Source organism: Lathyrus oleraceus, chromosome 5 (genome assembly GCF_024323335.1).
Source record: "Lathyrus oleraceus cultivar Zhongwan6 chromosome 5, CAAS_Psat_ZW6_1.0, whole genome shotgun sequence".
Taxonomy (NCBI): domain Eukaryota; kingdom Viridiplantae; phylum Streptophyta; class Magnoliopsida; order Fabales; family Fabaceae; genus Lathyrus; species Lathyrus oleraceus.
Genome location: NC_066583.1, coordinates 535,872,751 through 535,897,313, shown reverse-complemented (window position 1 = coordinate 535,897,313; position 24,563 = coordinate 535,872,751). Strand labels below are relative to the sequence as shown.

The following is a 24,563-nucleotide window of genomic DNA, read 5'->3' as shown; positions in this document are numbered from 1 at the left end:
AAACAGAAGCTCAGAAGGACCAAACCCGATATGACACTCAAGATCAAGGAAGAGGTTAAAAAGCAGCTAGATGTTGGCTTCTTAGCCATTTTTGAGTATCCGCAACGGGTTGCTAATATCGTTCCAGTTCCTAAGAAAGATGGTAAAGTCAGAATGTGTGTAGACTATCGAGACCTCAATAGAACCAACCCAAAGGATGACTTCCCTTTGCCTCATATTGACGTTTTGGTCGACAGCACAGCTCAATTCTCATCTTTTCTTTCATGGATGGGTTCTCTGGATACAATCAGATAAAGATGTCACCAGACGATATGGAGAAGACAACCTTCATCATACCTTGGGGAACTTACTGCTACAAAGTCATGCCATTCGACTTGGAGAATGCAGGGGCAACATATCAGCACGCCATGATAACACTCTTTCACGACATGATTCATGAAGAGATTGAGGTTTATGTGGACGACATGATTGCCAAATCCAAAACTGAGGAAGATCACTTGGTAAATCTGAGAAAGTTATTTGTCAGACTCCGAAAGTTTAAACTGCGTCTGAATCCGGCTAAGTGTACTTTTGGAATTCGATCAGGTAAACTTTTGGGTTTCATAGTCAGTCAAAAAGGTATTGAGGTTGATCCCGACAAAGTTCGAGCCATCCAAGATATGTCAGCTCCCCGAACAGAAAAAGAGGCCCGAGGCTTCCTTGGGCGACTTAATTACATCTCCAAATTCATATCTCACCTGACAGCTACCTGCGAACCGATTTTCAAATTGTTGAGAAAGAACCAATCGATTGTGTGGAACAATGATTGACAAGGGGCATTTGATAAAATAAAAAAGTACTTGCAAGAACCACCAATCTTGGTACCACCGGTTCCAGGTAGGCCACTCATTATGTATCTCACAGTGCTGGATGAATCCATGGGTTGTGTTTTGGGTTAACACGACGACACAGGCAAGAAAGAACATGCTATATACTATCTCAGAAAGAAACTCACTGAATGTGAGACCCGATACTCACTTTTAGAAAAGACTTTTTGTGCTTTGACTTGGGCGGCTCGACGCCTGAGACAATATATGATTTGCCACACTACTTTATTGAGATCCAAGATGGATCCGATAAAGTATATATTTGAAAAGCCTGTTGTTACTGGTAGAATTGCCCGGTGGAAAATGTTGTTGACCGAGTATGATATACAGTATGTGACCCAGAAAGCAATAAAGGGGAGTATTCTGTCTGACTATCTCGCTCACCTGCCTGTTGAAGGTTACCAACCGTTGAGGTTTGACTTTCCAGACAAAGACATCATCTTTATCAGAGACTTTACTATGCCAGGCTTCGAGGTAAGCCCTGAGGAAGGCCCAGAACCAGGATTGCGATGGACGCTCGTGTTCGATGGTGCTTCCAATGCTCGAGGTCATGGTATAGGTTTTGTTATCACTTCTCCAACTGGTTTCCACATTCCCTTTACCGCTAGATTGTGTTTTGACTGCACCAACAACATGGCAGAATATGAAGCATGTATATACGGGTTAGAGGCGACAATCGACTTGAAAATCAAAATCCTTGAGGTATTCGGTGATTCAGCTCTGGTAATCAGTCAGGTGAAAGGCAATTGGGAAACTCGGGATAACAAGTTGATACCCTACAAATAGCACATCAGAAAACTGATACCCTATTTTGATGAAATCTCCTTTCATCATATTTCTAGGGAAGAAAATCAGTTAGCAGACGCTCTAGCCACGCTAGCATCTATGTTCAAAGTCAAATGGAAGAATGAAGCACCATCCATCCAAATTGACCACTTAGATGAACCAGCACATTGTCTAGCAATTGAGGTTGATCCTGACGATAAGCCTTGGTTTTACGACATAAAGACGTTTCTGGAGAAACAACAATACCCCAAGGGTATATCCATTACCGATAAGAAAGCTCTGAGAATATTCTCTTCCAAGTTCTTCCTAAATGGTGATGTACTATACAAGAGGAATTATGATTCCGTACTGCTCAGATGCGTGGATAGACACGAAGCTAGTACAATCATAAGATCCATACACGAGGACTGCAAGGGTGTACATGCAAAGGGTCCTGCTATGGCCAAGAAGATTCTTCGGGCTGGTTATTATTGGACGACAATGAAGGTTGATTGCTACAACTTAATGAAAATATGCCATAAGTGCCAGATATATGGTGATAAGATCTTTGTGCCACCAACTCCGTTGAATGTTCTAACTTCTCCATGACCTTTTTCTATGTGGGGCATCAATATGATTGGGATGATAGAGCCCAAAGCTTCCAATGGACATCGATTCATCCTAGTCGCTATTTATTACTTCATGAAATGGGTCGAGGCTGCTTCATATGCTAATGTCACTCGACAAGTGGTTACCCGGTTTATCAAGAAATAGATAATCTGCCGCTATGGAATACCTAGCAAGATCATCACTGACAACGCCAGTAACCTCAATAACACTATGATGAGGGAGTTGTGCAAAGAATTTAAGATCGAGCACCACAACTCTTCACCATACCGGCCCAAGATGAATGGCGCCATAGAAGCAGCTAACAAGAATATCAAGTGGATCGTCCAGAAGATGGTCAAGACATACAAGGATTGGCATGAGATGTTACCTTTCGCCTTGCATGGTTACAGAACCTCAGACTGCACATCCACTAGGGCAACTCCGTACTCTCTGGTTTATAGGATGGAGGTCGTCCTACCGATCGAAGTCGAGATTCCTTCACTCAGGGTCATCATGGAAACAAATCTGGATGAAGTTGAATGGGTTCGATCTCGGTATGACCTAATCGAAGAGAAGCGTTTGATGACCATCTGTCATGGTCAGTTATACCAAAGATGTCTCAAACAAGCTTTTGATAAGAAGGTTCTTCCTCGTGCATACCACGTTGGAGACCTCGTGCTCAAGAGGTATTCTGCTATTCACTCAGACCCGTGAGGCAAATGGACTCCTAACTATGAGGAACCTTTCGTAGTCAAAAAGGTCTTCTCAGTCGGGTCTCTAATCCTCACAACAGTGAATGCAGACATAGTCAAAAAATATTATGCCTAAAAAGAAATGATGAAAGCCCGCTAGATTAACCTCCGCAGGGTGAATCTAGGCAAAAATGGCTATCCCGATGGACCAAAAAATGATTTGTCCATGCAAAATTTAGGGAACACATATTAAGCTCGCTAAGCCGAAAACCCGAAAGGGAGGCTTAGGCAAAAAGGAGCATCCCGGTGGACAAAAAGAATTGAAAGATCCAGGCAAAAGTTAGGGATAAAGGCATTGACTCTGATCCTTGAGTCTACACGCTACAAGCTAGATATCAGAGGGTCAAGGACTGATCCAATCACCGTCAACTGAAGCAAGGTCTTGGGATTCATATTATATGGTAGACTAAGGCCAATGTCGTAATCAATGGAGAAAATCATACAAAAATATTTCCCATTGCCATTTCAATTATTATTTTTTCAATTTTTGCAACGTCCTCATTAAGGGCGTCTGCATCTTTGTACTCACAATATGTACAAATTCTATATCAATAAAACTCAGTTTATTCCACCAAATGTGTTTGTTCTGTGTTTTGTATGCAAAATAACTGGCTTGTCTTTCTCACATAATGCTTTAAAATTTTGGGGAACAATAAAAAGCTACATTAAAGAGAAACATTTTGCATTACCGTTGGAACCCGATAAACCTGGTAGGCGATCGGTGACTCAACAGTAATGTTACTTGAATACTTGTGACATTCAATCGACTGGGGCACCATGGGGACTCCAGCCTTTCAGTGTTCCTTAACAGGCAAGGGATTTCGTGATGGCAGCATTGACACCAATTAAAACTTCTCGGCAATCATGTTCTAATTCTCGATGACGAGTCGGAGTTCACACCACAATAAAGACTCATCCTTACATACGACAAGCAAGAAAAAACATGCATCATAAAAAAATAATAAGCATACATCATGCACTGCATAAAACATACCCTCCACACTGGTAATAAAGCCAATCACCTGGTCCGGCAAATTTCGGGCACGTAGGAATTTAATCCTCTTCTACCTTGAATACATGAAAAGCTTCCGCAATTCCTGTATTCAGGTCCAAGAAGATCAAATAGGGGCAGCTGTTGTACCCCAAAATTTGCCCTTCCTGGTCCATCTTTTCATTCAATCCTCAATTGAAGAATAATTCCGCATATCTTCATGCTCCATGCATATACATTCATATCTGGTGATTGATCCTTTTGGATTCAAAGATATTGATTTATGAAACTAGGACTGTGGAGTGGATGAAACCCTAGAGGTTCAGTTCGAGTATTCATTTAGTGGCAAGAGATGCAAGACCCTAATGACCTGATCTGTGAAAACTCAAGTCCTATCAAGATGGGTCCAAACCCTAAATTGCTAGTAACGGGGAGTGAAGCTACGTGTTCGGTTGCGCCGGCCTTATCTGGACTTTTAATACCCTGGTTTGAGACCTACTTCCCACTTTGATCATTTGTCGATTTTTTGGTCAAAAAGTTGACCAAAGTCGGCCAACATCCATAGTCCACCGCATTTCATTGTCAGGATGTTATGCTTGGCAGATTAATCCTACTACATTTATGATTCTATTTCCAATTAAATTTGGAAGCCAACTATTTTAAGTTTGAAACTGATTTTATGGATCGAGTTACGAAGTTGAGTTGAATTAATTCTAATTAATTCCAGTTAAATCTTGGAATTGATTTCAGTTAAAATTTGAAGTTGATTTTAATTGGTATTACTATATTTTAATTCCAATTAAATGTTGCATTGTTATTTCAATTGAATTTTGAAAATAATTGAATCCGGAATTCGGTTTTAAAATTGACCTTAATTAATCCCAATTAATTCTAGAGTTTATTTTAAGCAGGTTCAATTGATCCTAATTAATACTAATTTAAATTAATTGTTTGTGCTTCATTGGAATTTGGTCTGTTATACTGTAGTTCCATAAGTGGAGTGTTAAAATCCTGGAGGATATTTGTCCAATGTACTCACAAGCCGTCCAAACCTATTCTGCATTCAGTCTTGAAGCAGATAGCGAAATACACTCCGAATCACTAACGTGCCACTCTTCCTTTGTCTTTTGGCCATATGTGGAGTTTTTTTTTGTTTCACAAGTGACACAAAATAAGCATGAAAAATTGATTAGAGACAATTGAAATGCTATTACTTAATTGTAAAGAGCCTTCCATTTTGAAGCAAAGTGTTACATGGTTGTTAGAATACATTTCAAACAATACAAGTTACAGTGCAATTCAGTCACAATTATGTCTCTTTGCAGACCACGGTACGAATCCAACAACAGCTGGTATGGAGTTCGCAACGCGCCAAGCCATTTTGCTTTGCTTTGAAGACTCGGGATCCGCGACCTGCATAATAAAACCGGTTCCATGGTAAGTTTCATGACAACAACGACCTGTAACATCCTGCAACGCGTCAGATGCATACCAATGGATTTGCTTTCCCAACAATTCTTGACGTATATCACCTGCCGACATCTTCCAAACCAGTTGGATAGAGAACTAGCGGTTCATTCCAACAGTCCGTTCACCAACATTTTGATTTAACACGAAATCGATTCATCATCGCAGAAGCTAACATTCATATAGCCGCATCTAATCATTCATTCCTTAGCTACCACATAATTACACATATTCATAACCATAATGACAAAACAAAGCCAGTCACCATCTACCTCTAGTGGGGAAGGCCAGAGTCGAACAGATTGAATTGTTTTCAAACTTTTTGGCAAGGATCCTAATGATTTCCCTGTTGTTCTTCGATCACAGATCCTTAGCTGGTTATCTCACAGTCCGACAGAGATAGAGAGCCATATAAGGTCGGGCTGTATTATTTTAACTATATGTCTCCGCCTAGAAAATTCGGCATGGGATGAGCTATGCTATAATCTGGGATCTAGATTGAGAAAGCTTCTAGCTGCATCGAATGATTCACTTTGGAGAACAGGATTGATATATACAAGAGTACATAACTCTGTAGCTATTCTGTATAATGCTCAGGTGGTCTTGGATGTGCCATTGCGTCTTGGAAGCCCAGATAATTGTCAGATTTTGTGCGTTAAGCCCCTTGCTGTTTCTGCGAATGCAGATGTAAAATTTTCTGTGAAAGGGTTAAACCTTTTCCTGTCTAGTGCAAGGTTGCTCTGCGCACTCGAAGGAAAGTATTTGGTAGAGGAATAGTGTCATGATTTGATTGATGGTGCTGATGCAGCCACTGGACACCATGAGCTTCAGAATCTCAGCTTCTCTTGTCATATACCAAATATGACTGGAAGAGGGTTTATTGAGGTCGAAGATGATAGTCTCAGCAGTTGTTCCTTTCCATTCATAGTTGCAGAGCCTGAAATTTGTTCCGAGATATGTAATCTAGAAACTGTCATTGAAGCAGCAGAGACTGCTGATGACATCCAGATAAAAGCTAAATTAATGGAAGAAAAGACTCAGAGCAATGAATTTCATACAAGAAATGGGTTGGCTCCTTCATAGAATTCGTGTGAAATTTAGGCTAGGGCCAGCAACACCTGTTCAAGATCGCTTTCACTTTAATCAGTACACATGGCTTGTTGGCTTCTCAATGGATCATGATTGGTGTGCCGTGATGAAAAAACTCTTGGACATTATATTTGAAGGTGAAGTTGATACTGCAGAACATACCTCTCCCGAGCTTGAGTTGTTAAACATGGGTCTTCTACACAAAGCTGTAAAGAGAAATTGCAGGCCTATGGTAGAATTACTGTTGAACTTTATGCAAATTAATGCGTCGGATGGTGGAGACAATAAAGAGATGCAAGTCAATAAGCCCCCTGACAGATTCTTGTTTAGACCCGAATGTGTTGGGCCTGTTGGAGTGACGCCCCTTCATGTTGCAGCAAGTATGAGTGGTTATGAAACTGTATTGGATGCTTTGACCGATGATCCGGGAATGGTTGGAATTGAAGCATGGAAAAGTGCAAAGGACAATACAGGTTTAACACCCCGTGATTATGCATCCCTTAAGGGCCATTGACACCATTGAAGCCAATGCTGAAATCAGCAGACCTAACACATCATTTCCCTTGGATAATTCAGTATGACAGTATGCAGGTTTTGCTTGACGGTCGGATTCCCAATTGTATCAACCTGCTGAATTGCTACGAAATTAACAACAAGACCGAAACAGCTATCAACTACATCAACAATATGCACGCATAAACAGTCTGAGGTAGAGCTGTCAAATAAGCCCTATATTTAAAAGCCCCAATTATTAAGCCCTATTAAAGCCCCAATATAATAAGCCCCTTATCATTGAGATTTATTTTAGGCCCTTTATATAATGCATTTTTTTAGGCCCCATTGAGGGGCCTTATTTTATTCCCAAAATTTGGACGTTGAGTTTATCACTCCATTCATGTTCTGTGCAAAGCTTCCGCCACCGTCAACCAATTACACCGCCGTCGATTTTTCTCTATCACAGAAATAAAGGTACTCTTCTATCTCCATTTCTCTTTAATCTCTAGTTTTCTTAATATCAAATTTCATTTTTTTATCTCATTTGAATCAACATGTTTATAATACTGCTTAATATGTACACTCACAAGCTGTTTGTGGAAATGCCTCAATAACTTTATACATGATATAAATTTGATTAAAATGCAATTTTGATGGTAAAGTTTCGATGATTAATTTGCCGTGTTTTAATCTTAGTGGTACTTTGAGTCATTCTGTTGCAAATTTAGGTTCTTTAGTTGATATCAAATTGGAGGGTAATCATATCAATGGCGTAGTGCCTAGTAATTGGACCAGTTTGATGAATATGAAATTGTTTGATCTGAGTAGAGCATTTTTAACAAAATTTAAAACACAAACTACCATCTCTGATCTTCATGTTCTGATATCTACATCATTTCACCCTGCCTATGTTACTGCTGAAAGAGTTAAGAAAGCTAAGAATTTAGAGTTACTTTTGACTGCCGGAATTGGTTCTGATCACATTGATCTCAATGCTGCGGCTGCTTCTGGTTTAATTGTCGCAGAGGTCACAAGAAGCAACACAGTATCTGTTGCTGAGGATGAGCTCATGAGAATTCTCATTATGGTGAGGAATTTTGTGCCTGGTTACCATATCAGTCTATTACAGGAGAATGGGATGTTGCTGACATTGCACATAGAGCCTATGATCTTGAAGGAAAGACGATAGGAACGGTGGGTGCTGGACAAATCGGGAAGCTTTTACTCCAAAGGCTGAAACCTTTTAACTGTAACCTTTTATATCATGATAGACTTAAGATGGAGCCTGAATTGGAGAAAGAAATTGGAGCTAAGTTTGAAGAGGACCTCGATACAATGCTTCCAAAGTGCGATGTAATTGCTCCAACAAAGTTATTAAAGTACTATGTGGAATGGAAGAATCGTCATTTTTGGACCGAATGATTAGTCATCTTCGGGGAACTTGCAAGTATGTCCATGTTAACTACTGGTGTCATTTTCTCTTAATTGTAGCTTTATTAATCTTTACTACTGATTCTATTTTCTATCATTCTGTAGTAACTACAATAATTCTTTGTACAGCAATACTTATTTTTCTCTAGGCATTTTTTTCGTAAATTAAATATTAGAAACTAATTATTGTCATTTGATTGAAGAATTGTTTAGTCATATCGATAAGTCTATGGAATCTCATTTCAAATAATTGAATATTAACGACAAAGTTCAGTAACCCGTACTATGGTAGCATACTTTGCAATTTGCATGATATAATTTAGATGATAGATACTTTGCACAATTCCCTGGTGCATTTGTTGAAAGTATATTTCGTGTCGGGTTTTTGTTATCGTATCCACAGGGATTGTAAGATATCACCGCCGTTCGATGGTTGTATTAATCTTAGCTCAATGTAACAATAGGGTTTTGGTTTTAATCAAGTTATCTTGCATAAAAAGTAATAAATTGCGGTAAAAGTTTTGGTTTGAATAAATGAGAAAGATTGCCAAAGTTAGGTTTCAATGATCACTTTGCATGTATTTGCTCGGTCAACAATCTTATAAACTCCTTTAGATGATAGATCATTTCACAAAGTCCTCTCAATATGTTTCTCTCGAACACACATTGTGAGTTTTGCCATTTTGATCCATTGTTTCTCTCGAACACAATCTATCAAAATGATAACTTTTTGGTTCAACCTTATGGTGAACAAAATCATTCATTACTATCTCTAGCTAACAAACAAGTTTGGATGAAAACCTAGGTCAAGAGTCGGTAAACATCTCTCGATCATAAACCAACACAAAGAGTTTTAAATAGAAACAAAGTTTTCATCATATATTTACCATTAAAGAGTTTACATATGAGGATCCTTACATTTACACACAAAGCTAGTAATCACTTACATCTAACCTTGACAAATGGATGACTTAGCTACTCATTTTCATGGTAGCTTGGTCGGCAAGTAAGGAAAGAAGGTTGATCAACATCCAAGTCGGATAATCGAAGTTGGATGGGAATCCACCTTCTTTTTGTAGAAGATGATTCTAAGATGAAGAGAAATGAAAATTAGGGCATAAAAGATCCCCTAGAACAATGCTGTAAAATATCTCTCCAAAGTACAAAAGTGGAAAAAGTTGGTAAAAATGAGGTATGGTGCTCAAAAGTGGCACCTGCTACTTATAGACCTCTGCTGGGCTGTCATGCTCGCTAGGCGAGCAGAATGGCTCGCCTAGCGAGGGTCTAGTATGGGCACATAAGGCACCTGCGCCCAGAGAAACAGGGTCTGCAGAACTGTCATGTTCGCCTAGCGAACATACCTTCGCCTAGCGAAGGACACGCTTCAACCTTCGCCCCAGCGAGGTTGAGAGGTTTTGCTACTGGAATGCTCGCTGGGGACTCGCTAGAGCTTCGCCTAGCGAGTGAGTGCTGGCTGCGCTTTTCACCAAAACAGAACGAACTCGCTACCACCTTCGCTGTCAGCTCGCCTGGCGAATTTATTGACAATTTACTGGAGCTTTTCGCTTGGCGCTCGCCTAGCGAACCAGTGCTTCGCCACAGCCCTCGCCTAGCGAGCAGGCTGATGAATGCTTGTTTGCTTTGGTTCCTTTGCCAACTTTCTTGTGTCTTCAATTTCAATTATTTCATGCCTTCTTTCTGCACAATAACACACAAATCAAAGGCACCAAGCTTGTTTTATCAATGTAATGCATTTCATCAAAAACCAAGGTGATTTTGACAATTTTAGCAGGGAAATAGAGTGAAAGATGCCCACATATGATAGCTCAATTAAGCACTTTTGGGCATCTAACAACTCTCCCCAACTAGATTCTTGTTTGTCCTCAAGCAAAGTATGCCTCTTGAAGGACAAGAGGATTTGCATTAAGAAAATGGTTTCTCCGAAGTTGGATAAACGGCTCAAACACAAGCGAAATCAGCAAATACAAGTTTCCAACGGTTTGAATAAAATAATACACAAGAACTAAAACTTAAATAGCAATGCAAAATATTTATCTATCTACAACAGTACTATTCTGAATGAATCATCCTATCTCTCCTCTTCGAATAAGGAATGAAGATTTTACGCGTTTGCAACCGCGGGATTAATCTCACTCTCTAACAAACAATGAAGAAATCAAATAGATTCATACAATGTCTAACAATTATAAATGGTATTGTGGAAGCATAAAGATCACTAAGGGCTTTTCGGTTGAAGCTTGGTTAGGTTAACAAACAAGGGTCATTTCTAAGGCCATTGAAACGAAAGTGCCGATGCAAAAGAGACATTCACAGTATTATTCACACTACTCGACTTTGTTTCATTTGTTTCTTATTTGAAACCTTCACAACACATATTCCACAACTCAATTTTTATTTTTCAGTATTTTTCTTCCAAGCAAGCATTCATTTTCATTCTTTTTATTTTTGTTCTTTTCTTTCACATCATATATACAAAACAGATGTTTCTTTTCTATATTTTCTATACATATATTTTTCTATGCTTGCTCGGTTTTTCTTTTCTTTTTCAAGAGTTGTGGTACTTACCGATTCTTTTTCGTTCTCCCCAACTTATTTCTTACTCACCCTAAGTGAATGCTCTTAACTTTTTACGGCAAAAGAACAATAATCAAGATTTTCCGGGTTGTAAAAAAAAGATTTTTGAGATCTCGCTTTATTTCAAGCCGAGATTCAACTGTTTAAGCTCAAAGGGGTTAACAAATACTCTCTCTGCTCACAGGTAAGTTGTTTTTGGATGTAGTTGTGCTCAAAAGAAAACAAGTGCCTTGATCATTTCTAATTGCTTCCACAATTTCACAATAATAAAAGACAAAGCATGAATCTCATGAATCAACAAAACTTATTAGAATCCAGCATTTAAGTGTACAATGGAGGTTTCCTCACAATTTGTGGTTTTAAGTTCTAGATGAAACATTCATTCAATTATGTTGCAAAAAGACAATATTCAATTTACCAAAAAGAGTAAAGTTCCTAATGCATTCTAAAATTCTAGCCGAAGGTAACCATGTACCTTAGCTTCATTCACTTGTTTATTCTTATCATTGCCATCCAAGCTCGGATGCACCTTCATTGGGTACTTCTTGAGGAGCAACCAATCTAGAAGGGTTTGCCACTCAATCAACCAAAAATTTATTAAACACACAAAATTAAAAACATAAATAATTAACATTAACTGAAAATATAAATTTGTTCATGGGGGACAAAACACCCCAATAGTACAACACCAAAATCAAGATACAAAATCCGAAAATACAAATAGAAATGACATAAAAGCTGAAAAAATACAAAAACTTAACCCACTAAGGGCTCAGGACTCCTCCTCGCTACCGGCCTCAGAACCGGTAGCCTCATCATCAACATCATCATCATCATCAGCATCAGCGCTCACCCCCTCACTATAGACAGGCCTGTCCACAGGCCAGTTAGCGTTAAGCAGAAACTGCTCACGCGTCATCAAAGCATGAGCACCACATGCAAATGAGAGATTGTTGAGTGCTCTGTAAAAATTGTTCTCAGCAGGGTTGCAAGACAGCAAAGTTGAGTTAGGGCAAAAATGAGTGCCCTGCTGAGTTTTTAAATAAGTGCTGTCATGCAGCGCTCGCTGCTGCTTCGCCTAGCGAGCAGCTAGCGAATTAGCTCGCTACTGCCTCGCCTAGCGAGCAGCTAGCGAGCATGACAGCAAGTGCTTTTTCAAAAGCAGCAATTTCATGTTCATCCAGAATGGTTAGCACAAGGAAACCCTACACAACACAACACAAAAAACAGTAAATACTTACAATGTTGGGGTGCCTCCCAACTAGCGCTTGTTTAACGTCGGCTAAGCTCGACGGTGTGATGCTCACAGAGGAGCATCAAGCGGAAGTTGTGCAGCTTCCGCGATCCACTTTGTTGTTTGAGCTACCGGGATCCATTTTGTTGAGCAACTTTCTCAAGGGCTTTGTTGTCTTCACGAGGTTCTTGATGAACCTTCGATAAAATCTAATACCACCCTTTTTCGGAACTATTTGCACAACGCTCACCCATTCACCGTCGGCGATAGAACAATTCATCCCGGCCTCTACCAGTTTGACAACCTCTTTCTTCTTCAGCACCCGCATCAATTGATTCTCTTCATTTGTGGACAAATTATTGCTAATGATCACGTGTTTAGCACAGTTATCATCAAGGTACACATATTTCAAATGTGGCTCCAGTTTTGGCTCCTCCACTATATTAGTCATATCCACGCCTTCCCTTGTCTCTTTATGATAGACAAGTTCTCCACAAGCTTCTAATTCGTGCAACAATGCTTCCATGTTTTTTTCTTTATTTTTGGTTGAACCTTTGTATACTCCGATAAGAAATCTTTCGGAAGGATTAGAAACATGAACCTGGTTTGCGACCTCCACAAGTTTCTCCTCTGTGACATCAATTCGGAAAGAATCATGTTTATCATTGAGATGCTTTTTGGCTTCAAAAAGATGGAAGTCTACCTCTTCATTTTGGACCCTTACCTTCATCAAACCGTTATCTACGTCTATCATCATGCGCGCGGTTTTCATGAATGGTCGGCCCAGGATGAGCGGAGCATCATCATCCTCTTCCATATCAATAATAATAAAATCAACCGGGAAGAAGAATTTATCAACTTTGACTAACATGTCTTGAGCCACTCCATATGGTGCAGTGGTAGATTTATCAGCAAGTTGCAAAGTCATCTTCGCAGGTTTGATATCAACATTTCCCAATCTTTTGATAATGGACAGGGGAATTAGATTGATGCTAGATCCCAAGTCAATCAAGCCATTACCCATGTAGGTGTCTCCGATGGTTATTGGTAAAACAACTCGTCCCGGATCGGATTCCTTTCTTGGGAGAGTTTTCTGAATGATGGCACTACATCGTGCATCAAGCAAGATTGTCTCTGGTTCCGTGTATCTCCGTTTTTTTGTAAGTATGTCCTTCATGAATTTGGCATACTTTGGCATTTGCTCCAAGGCTTCAGCAAACGGAATGTTCACTTTCAATTGTTTAAAAATATCCATGAACCGGGCGTAATGCCGTTCATTCTCCCTTTTGGAAGGAGCATGAGGATAAGGAAGGTTTTGGATAGGAGTAGCGCTCACTACCTCCTTTCCCTTTGCAACTCTAGCACTCTTCCATCTCGGCTTTTTCACTACCTCCCTTATTACCTCATCACTTGTATTTTTCCCCATCTCCACACCTTTTTCTTTTTCAACTTCACCATTATTTTTATTCTTTTCACTTTCTTCACCCTCACTCCACTCTCCTACTTCACCATCAACATTCTCTTTCAATATTTCCTCCTCAATTTCTTTCTCTTTCTCTCTTTGTTCACTCTCAACTCCTTTTTTATTCTCACTACCCAACTCCCTCCCACTTCTCGTCATAATCGCCTTACAATGCTCCTTAGGATTTGTTTGCGTGTTTGCCGAAAAGGAAGGACCGGTTTGTTGTTCCGCGAGTTGCTTGGCAAGTTGCCCAACTTGAGTCTCGAGATTCTTTATGGCCGCGTCATTGCTCTTTTGATTGGCCATTGACATTTGCATGAATTGCGTCAATGTCTCTTCCAATTTAGAATTGACGACCGGCGGTTGTTGAGATTGATACGGATTTTGGGGAGGGTTTTGACGGCTAGAAGAACCACCTCCGTAACCTTGGTTATGATAATAGTTGCTTCTATGTTGGAACCCTTGGTTCCCTTGGAATTGTTGTTGTTGTTGTTGTTGTTGTTGAGGGTGCGGTTGATAAGGTTGTTGTCTCGGTTGATAGTCCCGTTGATTGGCCATGTAGTTTACTTCGTCAAAACCGGGAGGTGGACAAAATCCGGTGTCATGTTCACCTTTACAAAGTTCACAACAAGCTATTTGTTTAGCTTTTGACGGTTCTCTTAACTCTTTGATTTGTTGCGTTAAGAGTTCCACTTGTTGTGAGATGAGCTTGTTTTGGGCAAGGATGGCATCGTTCGTCCCTAGCTCAAGCACTCCCGCCTTCTTCAAAGAATTTCCTCGACTTTGACTCTGAAGATCATTCAAAGCCATTCGATTTATAATGTTCGTGGCTTCTTCGGCACTTTTTGACAATAAAGAGCCACCAGAGGTAGCATCCAACAACGTTTTGCAGTTTGGTTGAAGTCCATTTCTGAAGATATGGATTTGAGTCATTTCATCAAATCCATGCCCTTTACATTTCCGAAGCATGGACTTGAATCTTTCCCACGCTTCATTCAAAGATTCACTGGTTCCTTGTGAAAACACCGAGATGGCCGTCTTGGATTCCATGAACCGGTTATGGGAGAAGAACCTTTCTATGAATTTCTCTTCGAACACGTTCCAGTCTGTCATTACGGCTGGTGTTTGATCTAGGTACCAATCCTTTGCTTTACCGAGCAAAGCGTGGGGAAATAATCGTCTGAACAACGGAAGCTCCTGAGCCTGATCCACTCCGGCAGCCAATGCTATCTCATAAAATTTTGTGAGAAAAGCAAATGGGTCTTCATGGTCCATTCCTGTGAATGGACTTCCATATAATAGATTTAGAGTTCCCGTTTTCATCTCAGCTTGCCTTCCGGTGTGGTTGGCAAACTGAGTGGTGTTCCTTGGACTATTGATGCATGGAGTAGAAATAGGTGGTGGTGGTTGTGGCTCCATGTTTGGTATGAATGGTGGTGGATTTGTGGTTGAAGAACTTTCTCCTTGCTCTTGGCGTTGTCTAGCCTGTTGCCTCCTACGTCTCGTTTTGCTATTGAGCCTCCTTGCGGTTCTCTCGATCTCAGGATCAAAAAGAAGTTCGACCACAGGGATTTGCCCTCGCATAAAACGTAAGCTGCACACTAAACCAAACAAATTACAAGCACAAGTCAAAAATTCACAAGCTAAAACTTAAACAACCATTGCGATGCTCGCAATATCAATTTACAATCCCCGGCAACGGCGCCATTTTGTTGAAAGTATATTTCGTGTCGGGTTTTTGTTATCGTATCCACAAGGATTGTAAGATATCACCGCCATTCGATGGTTGTATTAATCTTAGATCAATGTAACAATATGGTTTTGGTTTTAATCAAGTTATCTTGCATAAAAAGTAATAAATTGCGGTAAAAGTTTTGGTTTGAATAAATGAGAAATATTGCCAAAGTTAGGTTTCAATGATCACTTTGCATGTATTTGCTCGGTCAACAATCTTATAAACTCCTTTAGATGATAAATCATTTCACAAAGTCCTCTCAATATGTTTCTCTCGAACACACATTGTGAGTTTTGCCATTTTGATCCATTGTTTCTCTCGAACACAATCTATCAAAATGACAACTTTTTGGTTCAACCTTATGGTGAACAAAATCATTCAGTACTATCTCTAGCTAACAAACAAGTTTGGATGAAAACCTAGGTCAAGAGTCGGTAAACATCTCTCGATCATAAACCAACACAAAGAGTTTTAAATAGAAACAAAGTTTTCATCATATATTTACCATTAAAGAGTTTACATATGAGGATCCTTACATTTACACACAAAGCTAGTAATCACTTACATCTAACCTTGACAAATGGATGACTTAGCTACTCATTTTCATGGTAGCTTGGTCGGCAAGTAAGGAAAGAAGGTTGATCAACATCCAAGTCGGATAATCGAAGTTGGATGGGAATCCACCTTCTTTTTGTAGAAGATGGTTCTAAGATGAAGAGAAATGAAAATTAGGGCATAAAAGATCCCCTAGAACAATGCTGTAAAATATCTCTCCAAAGTACAAAAGTGGAAAAAGTTGGTAAAAATGAGGTATGGTGCTCAAAAGTGGCACCTGCTACTTATAGACCTCTGCTGGGCTGTCATGCTCGCTAGGCGAGCAGAATGGCTCGCCTAGCGAGGGTCTAGTATGGGCACATAAGGCACCTGCGCACAGAGAAACAGGGTCTGCAGAACTGTCATGTTCGCCTAGCGAACATACCTTCGCCTAGCGAAGGACACGCTTCAACCTTCGCCCCAGCGAGGTTGAGAGGTTTTGCTACTGGAATGCTCGCTGGGGACTCGCTAGAGCTTCGCCTAGCGAGTGAGTGCTGGCTGCGCTTTTCACCAAAACAGAACGAACTCGCTACCACCTTCGCTGTCAGCTCGCCTGGCGAATTTATTGACAATTTACTGGAGCTTTTCGCTTGGCGCTCGCCTAGCGAACCAGTGCTTCGCCACAGCCCTCGCCTAGCGAGCAGGCTGATGAATGCTTGTTTGCTTTGGTTCCTTTGCCAACTTTCTTGTGTCTTCAATTTCAATTATTTCATGTCTTCTTTCTGCACAATAACACACAAATCAAAGGCACCAAGCTTGTTTTATCAATGTAATGCATTTCATCAAAAACCAAGGTGATTTTGACAATTTTAGCAGGGAAATAGAGTGAAAGATGCCCACATATGATAGCTCAATTAAGCACTTTTGGGCATCTAACAGCATTATTCTTGGAAATTCACCTCATCCCGTGCTGTCTATTAATGGGAAATATCAATTTGTTGGAATTGTTTTGATAATATTAGGTACTATACTGGTTATCCAAAGGATCTTGGACCATCATGGGTTGTTCATTTCACCTCCGAGCGTGAGTTTGTCAATCTCCTTCATGAAGGGTTTCCCGTGGTTGTTGCTTTTACTATCAGGTGATTCGGTTGCAGTCGGCTCTTGAATACTCTTACTCTAAAGCTTATTTAGGTGTGAATGAAAAAGAAAAGAAATAAAATGAATTAATTTAGTAATGACTTCTTATTATTCTATAATGCAGGGGGAATTACACAGAACATCTTGACAAAGTATTAGAAGAAGCTGCTTCTGAGTTTTATCCACATGTAAAATTTATGCGTGTAAATTATTTTATTAATGATCTCTTACTACTTGTTTGTGTTGGCACTTGGGAGTCATACCTATGTATATTTTTACTCACGATGAAGCATTGCAATCGTCTAGTCTGATAGAGTCACAAAAACATACACAAATGTGCTCATTACTTTGCAATGAGTTGGAGTTTACTAATAGGAAAGTAGGCACTAGGCTTACAGTAGAATTTATCTTTTATCGTGTTCCTTTTTCTGTACCTTTATTGCTTGTTATTGTCTACGCACTCTGCAGCGTTTCTATTCCACATTGATGATTACATGATAATTTTTTGTGCTTTGCAGGTTGAGTGTCCAAAGTATCCTGGGTTTTGTATAAGTCGGCAGAAAATGAGTACCCATTCATGGAAATATTTCATAGTCCAACACATGTATGGTATTCCTTTCTGTTTGCTAAGCCTCTTAACCTTAATGCCTAAATTGCTAATAGGATAAAATTATAATAAATTTTCTTCTGATGGCATGTTTAAGTAAACCCAAGAAGCACAAATTTTATGACAATAATTTGGTTTTTAGTAATTGGTTGATCTTTTCATTGACTAAATGGAAATGTAGTTACTTGAGACATGTGTTTCTTTTTACAGGTGGCTAACCAGGGTAGGGTAGCTGATCCAAATATTACTAAATACAATGTGAAAGTCATGCCTGTAAGTATCCTTCCTCCTGCTTTTCAGGAAAATTGTAAAGCATGTAATACCGGCCATGATTATTTTTATTTTGAACAATCCCCCTTAAGAAAATATCAAATACTGAAAATGTACCCTTCCCAGGTATTAAATCTAGTAATCAACCACTAAGATCAACTTAAGCACGTGTTTCTTTTGGATCAAGCGCTAACCACTAGGCTAAAAGCAATTGCTGTTAATGAGGGCGCAACTTTATTCTCTTATAGCATAGAGCCCTCAAGGGGCTGCGCCCAGCCCATACTAAACGCCATGGGTTGAGATGTTAAACCCATCGAATCCCTAAGGGTGATGCTGGATTAATAAATCCAACAGTTTCTTGATATGAAGCCATTTAGGTTTTTACCAATGAAATTTGTCTACTTTCCATGGAGGGTTCCTCAAAGTTAAGATTTCTTCCATTTCAGGCCAGTAGATGGCAAATCATATATTTAAGGGTTGAGACGTCAACAAAACAGGTAATTATAATTTGCCATCTACTGGCCTGAAATGGAAGAAATCTTAACTTTGAGGAACCCTCCATGGCAAGTAGACAAATTTCATTGGTAAAAACCTAAATGGCTTCATATCAAGAAACTGTTGGATTTATTAATCCAGCATCACCCTTAGGGATTCGATGGGTTTAACATCCCAACCCATGGCGTTTAGTATGGGTTGGGCGCAGCCCCTTGAGGGCTCTATGCTATAAGAAAATAAAGTTGCGCCCTTATTAACAGCAATTGCTTTTGGCCTAGTGGTTAGCGCTTGATCCAAAAGAAACATGTGCTTAAGTTGATCTTAGTGGTTGATTACTAGATTTAATACCTGGGAAGGGTACATTTTCAGTATTTGATATTTTCTTAAGGGGGATTGTTCAAAATACAAATAATCATGGCCGATATTACATGCTTTACAATTTTCCTGAAAAACAGGAGGAAGGATACTTACAGGCATGACTTTCACATTGTATTTAGTAATATTTGGATCAGCTACCCTACCCTGGTTAGCCACCTGTAAAAAGAAACACATGTCTCAAGTAACTACATTTCTATTGAGTCAATGAAAAGATCAACCAAATTATTGTCATAGAATTTGTGCTTCTTAGGTTTACTTAAACATGCCATCAGAAGAAAATTTATTATAATTTTATCCTATTAGCAATTTAGGCACTGAGGTTAAGAGGCTTAGAAAACAGAAAGGAATACCATACATGTGTTGGACTATGAAATATTTCCATGAATGGGTACTCCTTTTTCTGCCGACTTATACAAAACCCAGGATACTTTGGACACTCAACCTGCAAAGCACAAAAAATTATCATGTCATCATCATTGTGGAATAGAAACACTGCAGAGTGCGTAGACAATAACAAGCAATAAAGGTACAGAAAAAGGAACACGATAAAAGATAAATTCTACTGTAAGCCTAGTGCCTACTTTCCTATTAGTAAACTCCAACTCATTGCAAAGTAATGAGCACATTTGTGTATGTTTTTGTGACTCTATCAGACTAGACGATTGCAATGCTTCATCGTGAGTAAAAATATACATAGGTATGACTCCCAAGTGCCAACACAAACAAGTAGTAAGATATCATTAATAAAATAACTTACACGCATAAATTTTACATGTGGATAAAACTCAGAAGTAGCTTCTTCTAATACTTTGTCAAGATGTTCTGTGTAATTCCCCTTGCATTATAGAATAATAAGAAGTCATTCCTAAATTAATTCATTTTATTTCTTTTCTTTTTCATTCACACCTAAATAAGCTTTAGAGTAAGAGTATTCAAGAGCTGAATCCAACCGGATCACCTGATAGTAAAAGCAACAACCATGGGAAACCCTTCATGAAGGAGATTGACAAACTCACGCTCGAGGTGAAATGAACAACCTGTGATGGTCCAAGATCCTTTGGATAACCAGTATAGTACCTAATATTATCAAAATAATTCCAACAAATTGATATTTCCCATTAATAGACATCACGGGATGAGGTGAATTTCCAAGAATAATGCACCAGGGAATTGTGCAAAGTATCTGTCATCTAAATTATATCATGCAAATTGCAAAGTTTGCTACCATAGTACGGGTTACTGAACTTTGTCGTTAATATTCAATTATTTGAAATGAGATTCCATAGACTTATCGATATGACTAAACAATTCTTCAATCAAATGACAATAATTAGTTTCTAATATTTAATTAACGAAAAAAATGCCTAGAGAAAAATAAGTATTGCAGTACAAAGAATTATTATAGTTACTACAGAATGATAGAAAATAGAATTAGTAGTAAAGATTAATAAAGCTACAAATAAGAGAAAATGACACCAGTAGTTAACATGGACATACTTGCAAGTTCCCCGAAGATGACCAATCATTCGGTCCAAAAATGATGATTCTTCCATTCCACATAGTACTTTAATAGGTGAACTGTATATCTAGTACCTGCATCATGAACAAATTTTACTTCTAGGAGTTGATTACGATAATCTCATCTACTCTCTCATACATAGATAATAACCAACTAAACAGCAGGTAAAAATCTCACAATTTACTTTGCATCACTAGCTCAAAATCAAATAACCAATTAAGCAGGCAATAGTTATGACACTGCACTATCAATGTCACTAAAACCTATCTTGGTTCATTTTATCTATGACAAGTGTTTCCTATTCACAAAGTTCGGTTGAAGCATTTTATCAAACAGAAAACAAGCATTACACCATGAGACACAACAACAGCAAAATCATTCAGTTTTATCAACGGAAACATCTTAACAATGGAAGAATTCAAATCAAAGCTTTGTTACTAATTCAATATCAAGACAAACGAGAAGCACTTGGTTGAACACTTCATGGCAACAAACTAAAACAAATGAGAACTCAAATGGAAATAAGACAAATAAAAGCTTCATTATCATAATGAGGATTGAAACCCACTGTGGGGAAATTAAATTACCCTTAAGCCTTGGAACCGAGCTTCAATGGCGAAGGGAAAACAGAAAAGGAAGAAGAATGGATTCTGTGTTTTATGAGAAAAGGAAAGTGGAAAGGAATTGCATACGAGAGTGAACAAGACGGTTTTCAATACCCAATACCGGGTTTGTGGTTTGATCGAATTAGTTCGTTTGAACCGATTTGTTCTATTTTCTCCCGGTTTACTTTGTGATTAGGAGTAGGCATGATTAACGGTTCACGATTTTTAACTCACCAAATTCAAATTCAAATTCTAAAATAATCTATTTTTTTGTCCCAATTTCATCAAAAATAGAGAATTAAAACTCAAACAAATTGAGGTTGGGTATTTCCGCTCCGACATCATTTATTTAATAAAATTATTTTTTTAAAATTAAATTACATTATAAATAATAAAAATAAAATTTCATACATATATTTCAAATATTTTAAATAATAAATACAAATCAAAATATCAAAACATTAACAATATTTAATATTCTAAATTATCAAAACTAAAATAATAAAGTACATAATAAAATAAACAAAGTCGGTTCGAAGACGAGTTCAAGGTGGGTACTAGGGGTGTTCAAATTCAAACCGATCCAAATTTTAAACTGCAAATCGATAAAAAAAACTGAAAACCGCAAAAAAATTGAATAATATTGGATGTGTTTGGTTGTTATTTTATAAAAATTACTCGGTTCAGATCAGATTTCTGATTGATTTTTTAAAACCGATCTAAACCAAATCGAACCGCATGTATATATTTTTATACTTATTTGTTTTTTATTAGTATGATATATTGTGTTAATTTATTTTTAAATGATATTTATTTTTTCATAAATATAGTTTATGTTATATATTATATAAAAAAAATTGTTTATTAGTATTTTTATAATATTAATAAATAAAAAAATTGTAATTTGGATATCTAAAAACGGATCTAAATCAAACCGCGTGAAATTTGATCGAATCAGATCGAATTTTTTAAACTTATCATCCAAAACTGAACTGGAACATGTTTTGACTGGGTTTAAGTTCGGATTTCCCCATCAATGAATTAATGATTGGTGTTGAGAGTGCTGACCAGGATAGATGAGTCACAGCAGTGGTTGATGACCAATAGATGAGTCACAACAGTGGTTGATGACCAATAGATGAGTCACAGAAGTGGAACCAACTTAGGAGGTTTGAATCCTGCAAATAAGATTGGTTTGGAAGGACAGAAAAGAGATTTCAGTATCTTTAAGACGAAATCCACTCTCAGTAAACAGAATTCTTTGTTGCCGAGAAAAATCGAGAAGGAATTGGAGTCTCAGAAGATTAATGGCACTTCTGGTGTGGATGATGATTCTGTTAATGCAAGTGTTCCTGCTGGTAGATACTTTGCTGCTCTTAGAGGACCTGAGTTAGATGAAGTCAAGGTGAGAAATTGCTACCTAAGTTTTAAATTTTTACCTCAAAGTTGCATGAATGCATGCATGTTAGCTAGATATATGCTATATATCTTTCCAAAGACTCAATCACAATTAAAAATTATGGGATTTTAAAATGATGTTTAAGAGAATAGTTGATCAGATATTTTTATTTTTAAAATAGTTTTTAAATATGTATAAATGATCAATTATAATGTTGTGCATACATTTGACACAGGACTATGAGGACATCCTTCTCCCGACAGATGAGCAGTGACCGTTTCTCCTTCGATTTCCTATAGGATGTTTTGGTATCTGTCTCGGCCTAAGCAGTCAAGCGGTTTTATGGCATAATCTGGCAACAAGTCCTGCCACAAGGTTTCTTCATATTACACCAAATATCAGTTTTCTAATATGGTTGTTAGCCTTAGCAGTGTTGATAGCTGTTTCCATCACCTACATTCTGAAATGCATATTCTACTTTGAAGCAGTCAGAAGAGAGTATTTCCATCCGGTTCGTATCAACTTCTTCTTTGCCCCTTGGGTTGTCTGAATGTTTTTAGCAATCTCTGTACCCTCTAAACTAGCCCCACAACAAACCCTTCACCCTGCCATTTGGTGCACTTTCATAGCACCTTATTTTCTACTTGAACTCAAAATCTATGGCCAGTGGCTTTCTGGAGGCAAAAAGCGTCTATCTAAGGTTGCAAATCCCTCTAACCATCTCTCTGTATCTGGTAACTTTGTTGGAGCAATTACATCGCACTTTGGAAGCATTGTATCGAGGTCCTCTTCAAACTTAGCTCCAATTTCTTTCTCCAATTCAGGCTCCATCTTAAGTCTATCATGATATAAAAAGTTACAGTTAAAAGGTTTCAGCCTTTGGAGTAAAAGCTTCCCGATTCGTCCAGCACCCACCGTTCCTATCATCTTTCCTTCAAGATCATATGCTCTATGTGCAATGCCAGCAACATCCCATTCTCCTGTAATAGACTGATGGTAACCAGGCACAAAATTCCTCACCATAATGAGAATTCTCATGAGCTCATCCTCAACAACAAATATTGTGTTGCTTCCTGTGACCTCTGCGACGGTTAAACCAGCAGCAGCTGCAACATTGAGATCAATGTGATCAGAACCAATTCTGGCAGTCAAAAGTAGCTCTAAATTCTTAGCTTTCTTAATTCTTTCAGCAGTAACATAGGCAGGGTGAAATGGTGTAGATATCAGAACATGAAGATCAAGAATGGTAGTTTGTGTTTTAAATTTTGTTAAAAATGCTCTACTCACATCAAACAATTTCATATTCATCAAACTGGTCCAATTACTAGGCACTACGCCATTGATATGATTACCCTCCAATTTGATATCAACTAAAGAACCTAAATTTGCAATAGAATGACTCAAAGTACCAATAAGATTAAAACACGGAAAATTAATCATCGAAACTTTACCATCAGAATTGCATTTTAATCAAATTTATATCATGTATAAAGTTGTTGAGGCATTTCCACAAACAGCTTGTGAGTGTACATATTAAGCAGTATTATAAACATGTTGATTCAAATGAGATAAAAAATGAAATTTGATATTAAGAAAACTAGAGATTAAAGAGAAATGGAGATAGAAGAGTACCTTTATTTTTGTGATAGAGAAAAGTTGACGGCGGTGTAATTGGTTGACGGTGGCGGAAGCTTTGCACAGAACATGAATGGAGTGATAAACTCAACGTCCAAATTTTGGGAATAAAATAAGGCCCCTCAATGGGGCCTAAAAAATGCATTATATAAAGGGCCTAAAATTTTAGGGCCTAAAATAAATCTCAATGATAAGGGGCTTAATATATTGGGGCTTTAATAGGGCTTAATAATTAGGACTTTTAAATATAGGCTTATTTGACAGCTCTACTCTTACATTCATGATGATACTCATCCTCTTTTTTTTTTTAACTTGAATGATAAAATAAGATTACAATGGTAAAAATGATATGATTGGGATCTAAAAGAGGTGGAAAGAAGAAGATGAATTGACACATCCAAAAATCACGTGCATTATTTATTAGAATAAAATACACTTTTTTGTTGTTGCTTTAAACAAAGTCTTTTATTTTGTTTTAGTAATTTAATTA

The 24,563-nt window shown here is 38.2% G+C and overlaps 3 protein-coding genes and 1 long non-coding RNA gene across 4 annotated transcripts in view; 2 read left to right on the top strand and 2 right to left on the bottom strand.

Annotated features, from left to right (window-relative positions):
* The first annotated feature begins 7,451 nt into the window (after positions 1–7,451).
* The window catches only part of LOC127086171 (uncharacterized), a 57,292-nt gene continuing 40,180 nt past the window's right edge, over positions 7,452–24,563 (top strand). Inside the window, exon 1 of the mRNA XM_051026894.1 lies at positions 7,452–7,508. The gene's annotated coding sequence lies outside the window, so the exon portion shown is untranslated. The remainder of the gene's footprint in view (positions 7,509–24,563) is intronic.
* Positions 19,002–19,754, bottom strand: LOC127086172 (uncharacterized). Its single transcript, XR_007789415.1, has 3 exons — positions 19,673–19,754; positions 19,271–19,357; positions 19,002–19,071 (listed from the first exon to the last, which is right to left on the bottom strand). It is a non-coding gene; the product is annotated as an uncharacterized LOC127086172 (long non-coding RNA).
* LOC127081900 (guard cell S-type anion channel SLAC1) lies at positions 22,066–22,712 on the top strand. The gene is made up of 2 exons (XM_051022128.1): positions 22,066–22,444; positions 22,674–22,712. Exons 1-2 carry the CDS (start codon positions 22,178–22,180, stop codon positions 22,710–22,712), a joined length of 306 nt encoding a protein of 101 aa, XP_050878085.1. The 5' UTR covers positions 22,066–22,177.
* On the bottom strand, positions 23,096–23,878 carry LOC127081899 (formate dehydrogenase 1, mitochondrial). The gene has a single exon (XM_051022127.1). The coding sequence runs from the start codon at positions 23,876–23,878 to the stop codon at positions 23,096–23,098; it is 783 nt and encodes a 260-aa protein (XP_050878084.1).

Coding starts and splice junctions, on each gene's coding strand:
- LOC127081900 (XM_051022128.1), top strand. CDS start 22,178: ATGAGTCACAGAAGTGGAACCAACTTAGGAGGTTTGAATCCTGCAAAT. Junction 22,445..22,673: donor CTGAGTTAGATGAAGTCAAG/GTGAGAAATTGC, acceptor CATTTGACACAG/GACTATGAGGACATCCTTCT.
- LOC127081899 (XM_051022127.1), bottom strand. CDS start 23,878: ATGATTAATTTTCCGTGTTTTAATCTTATTGGTACTTTGAGTCATTCT.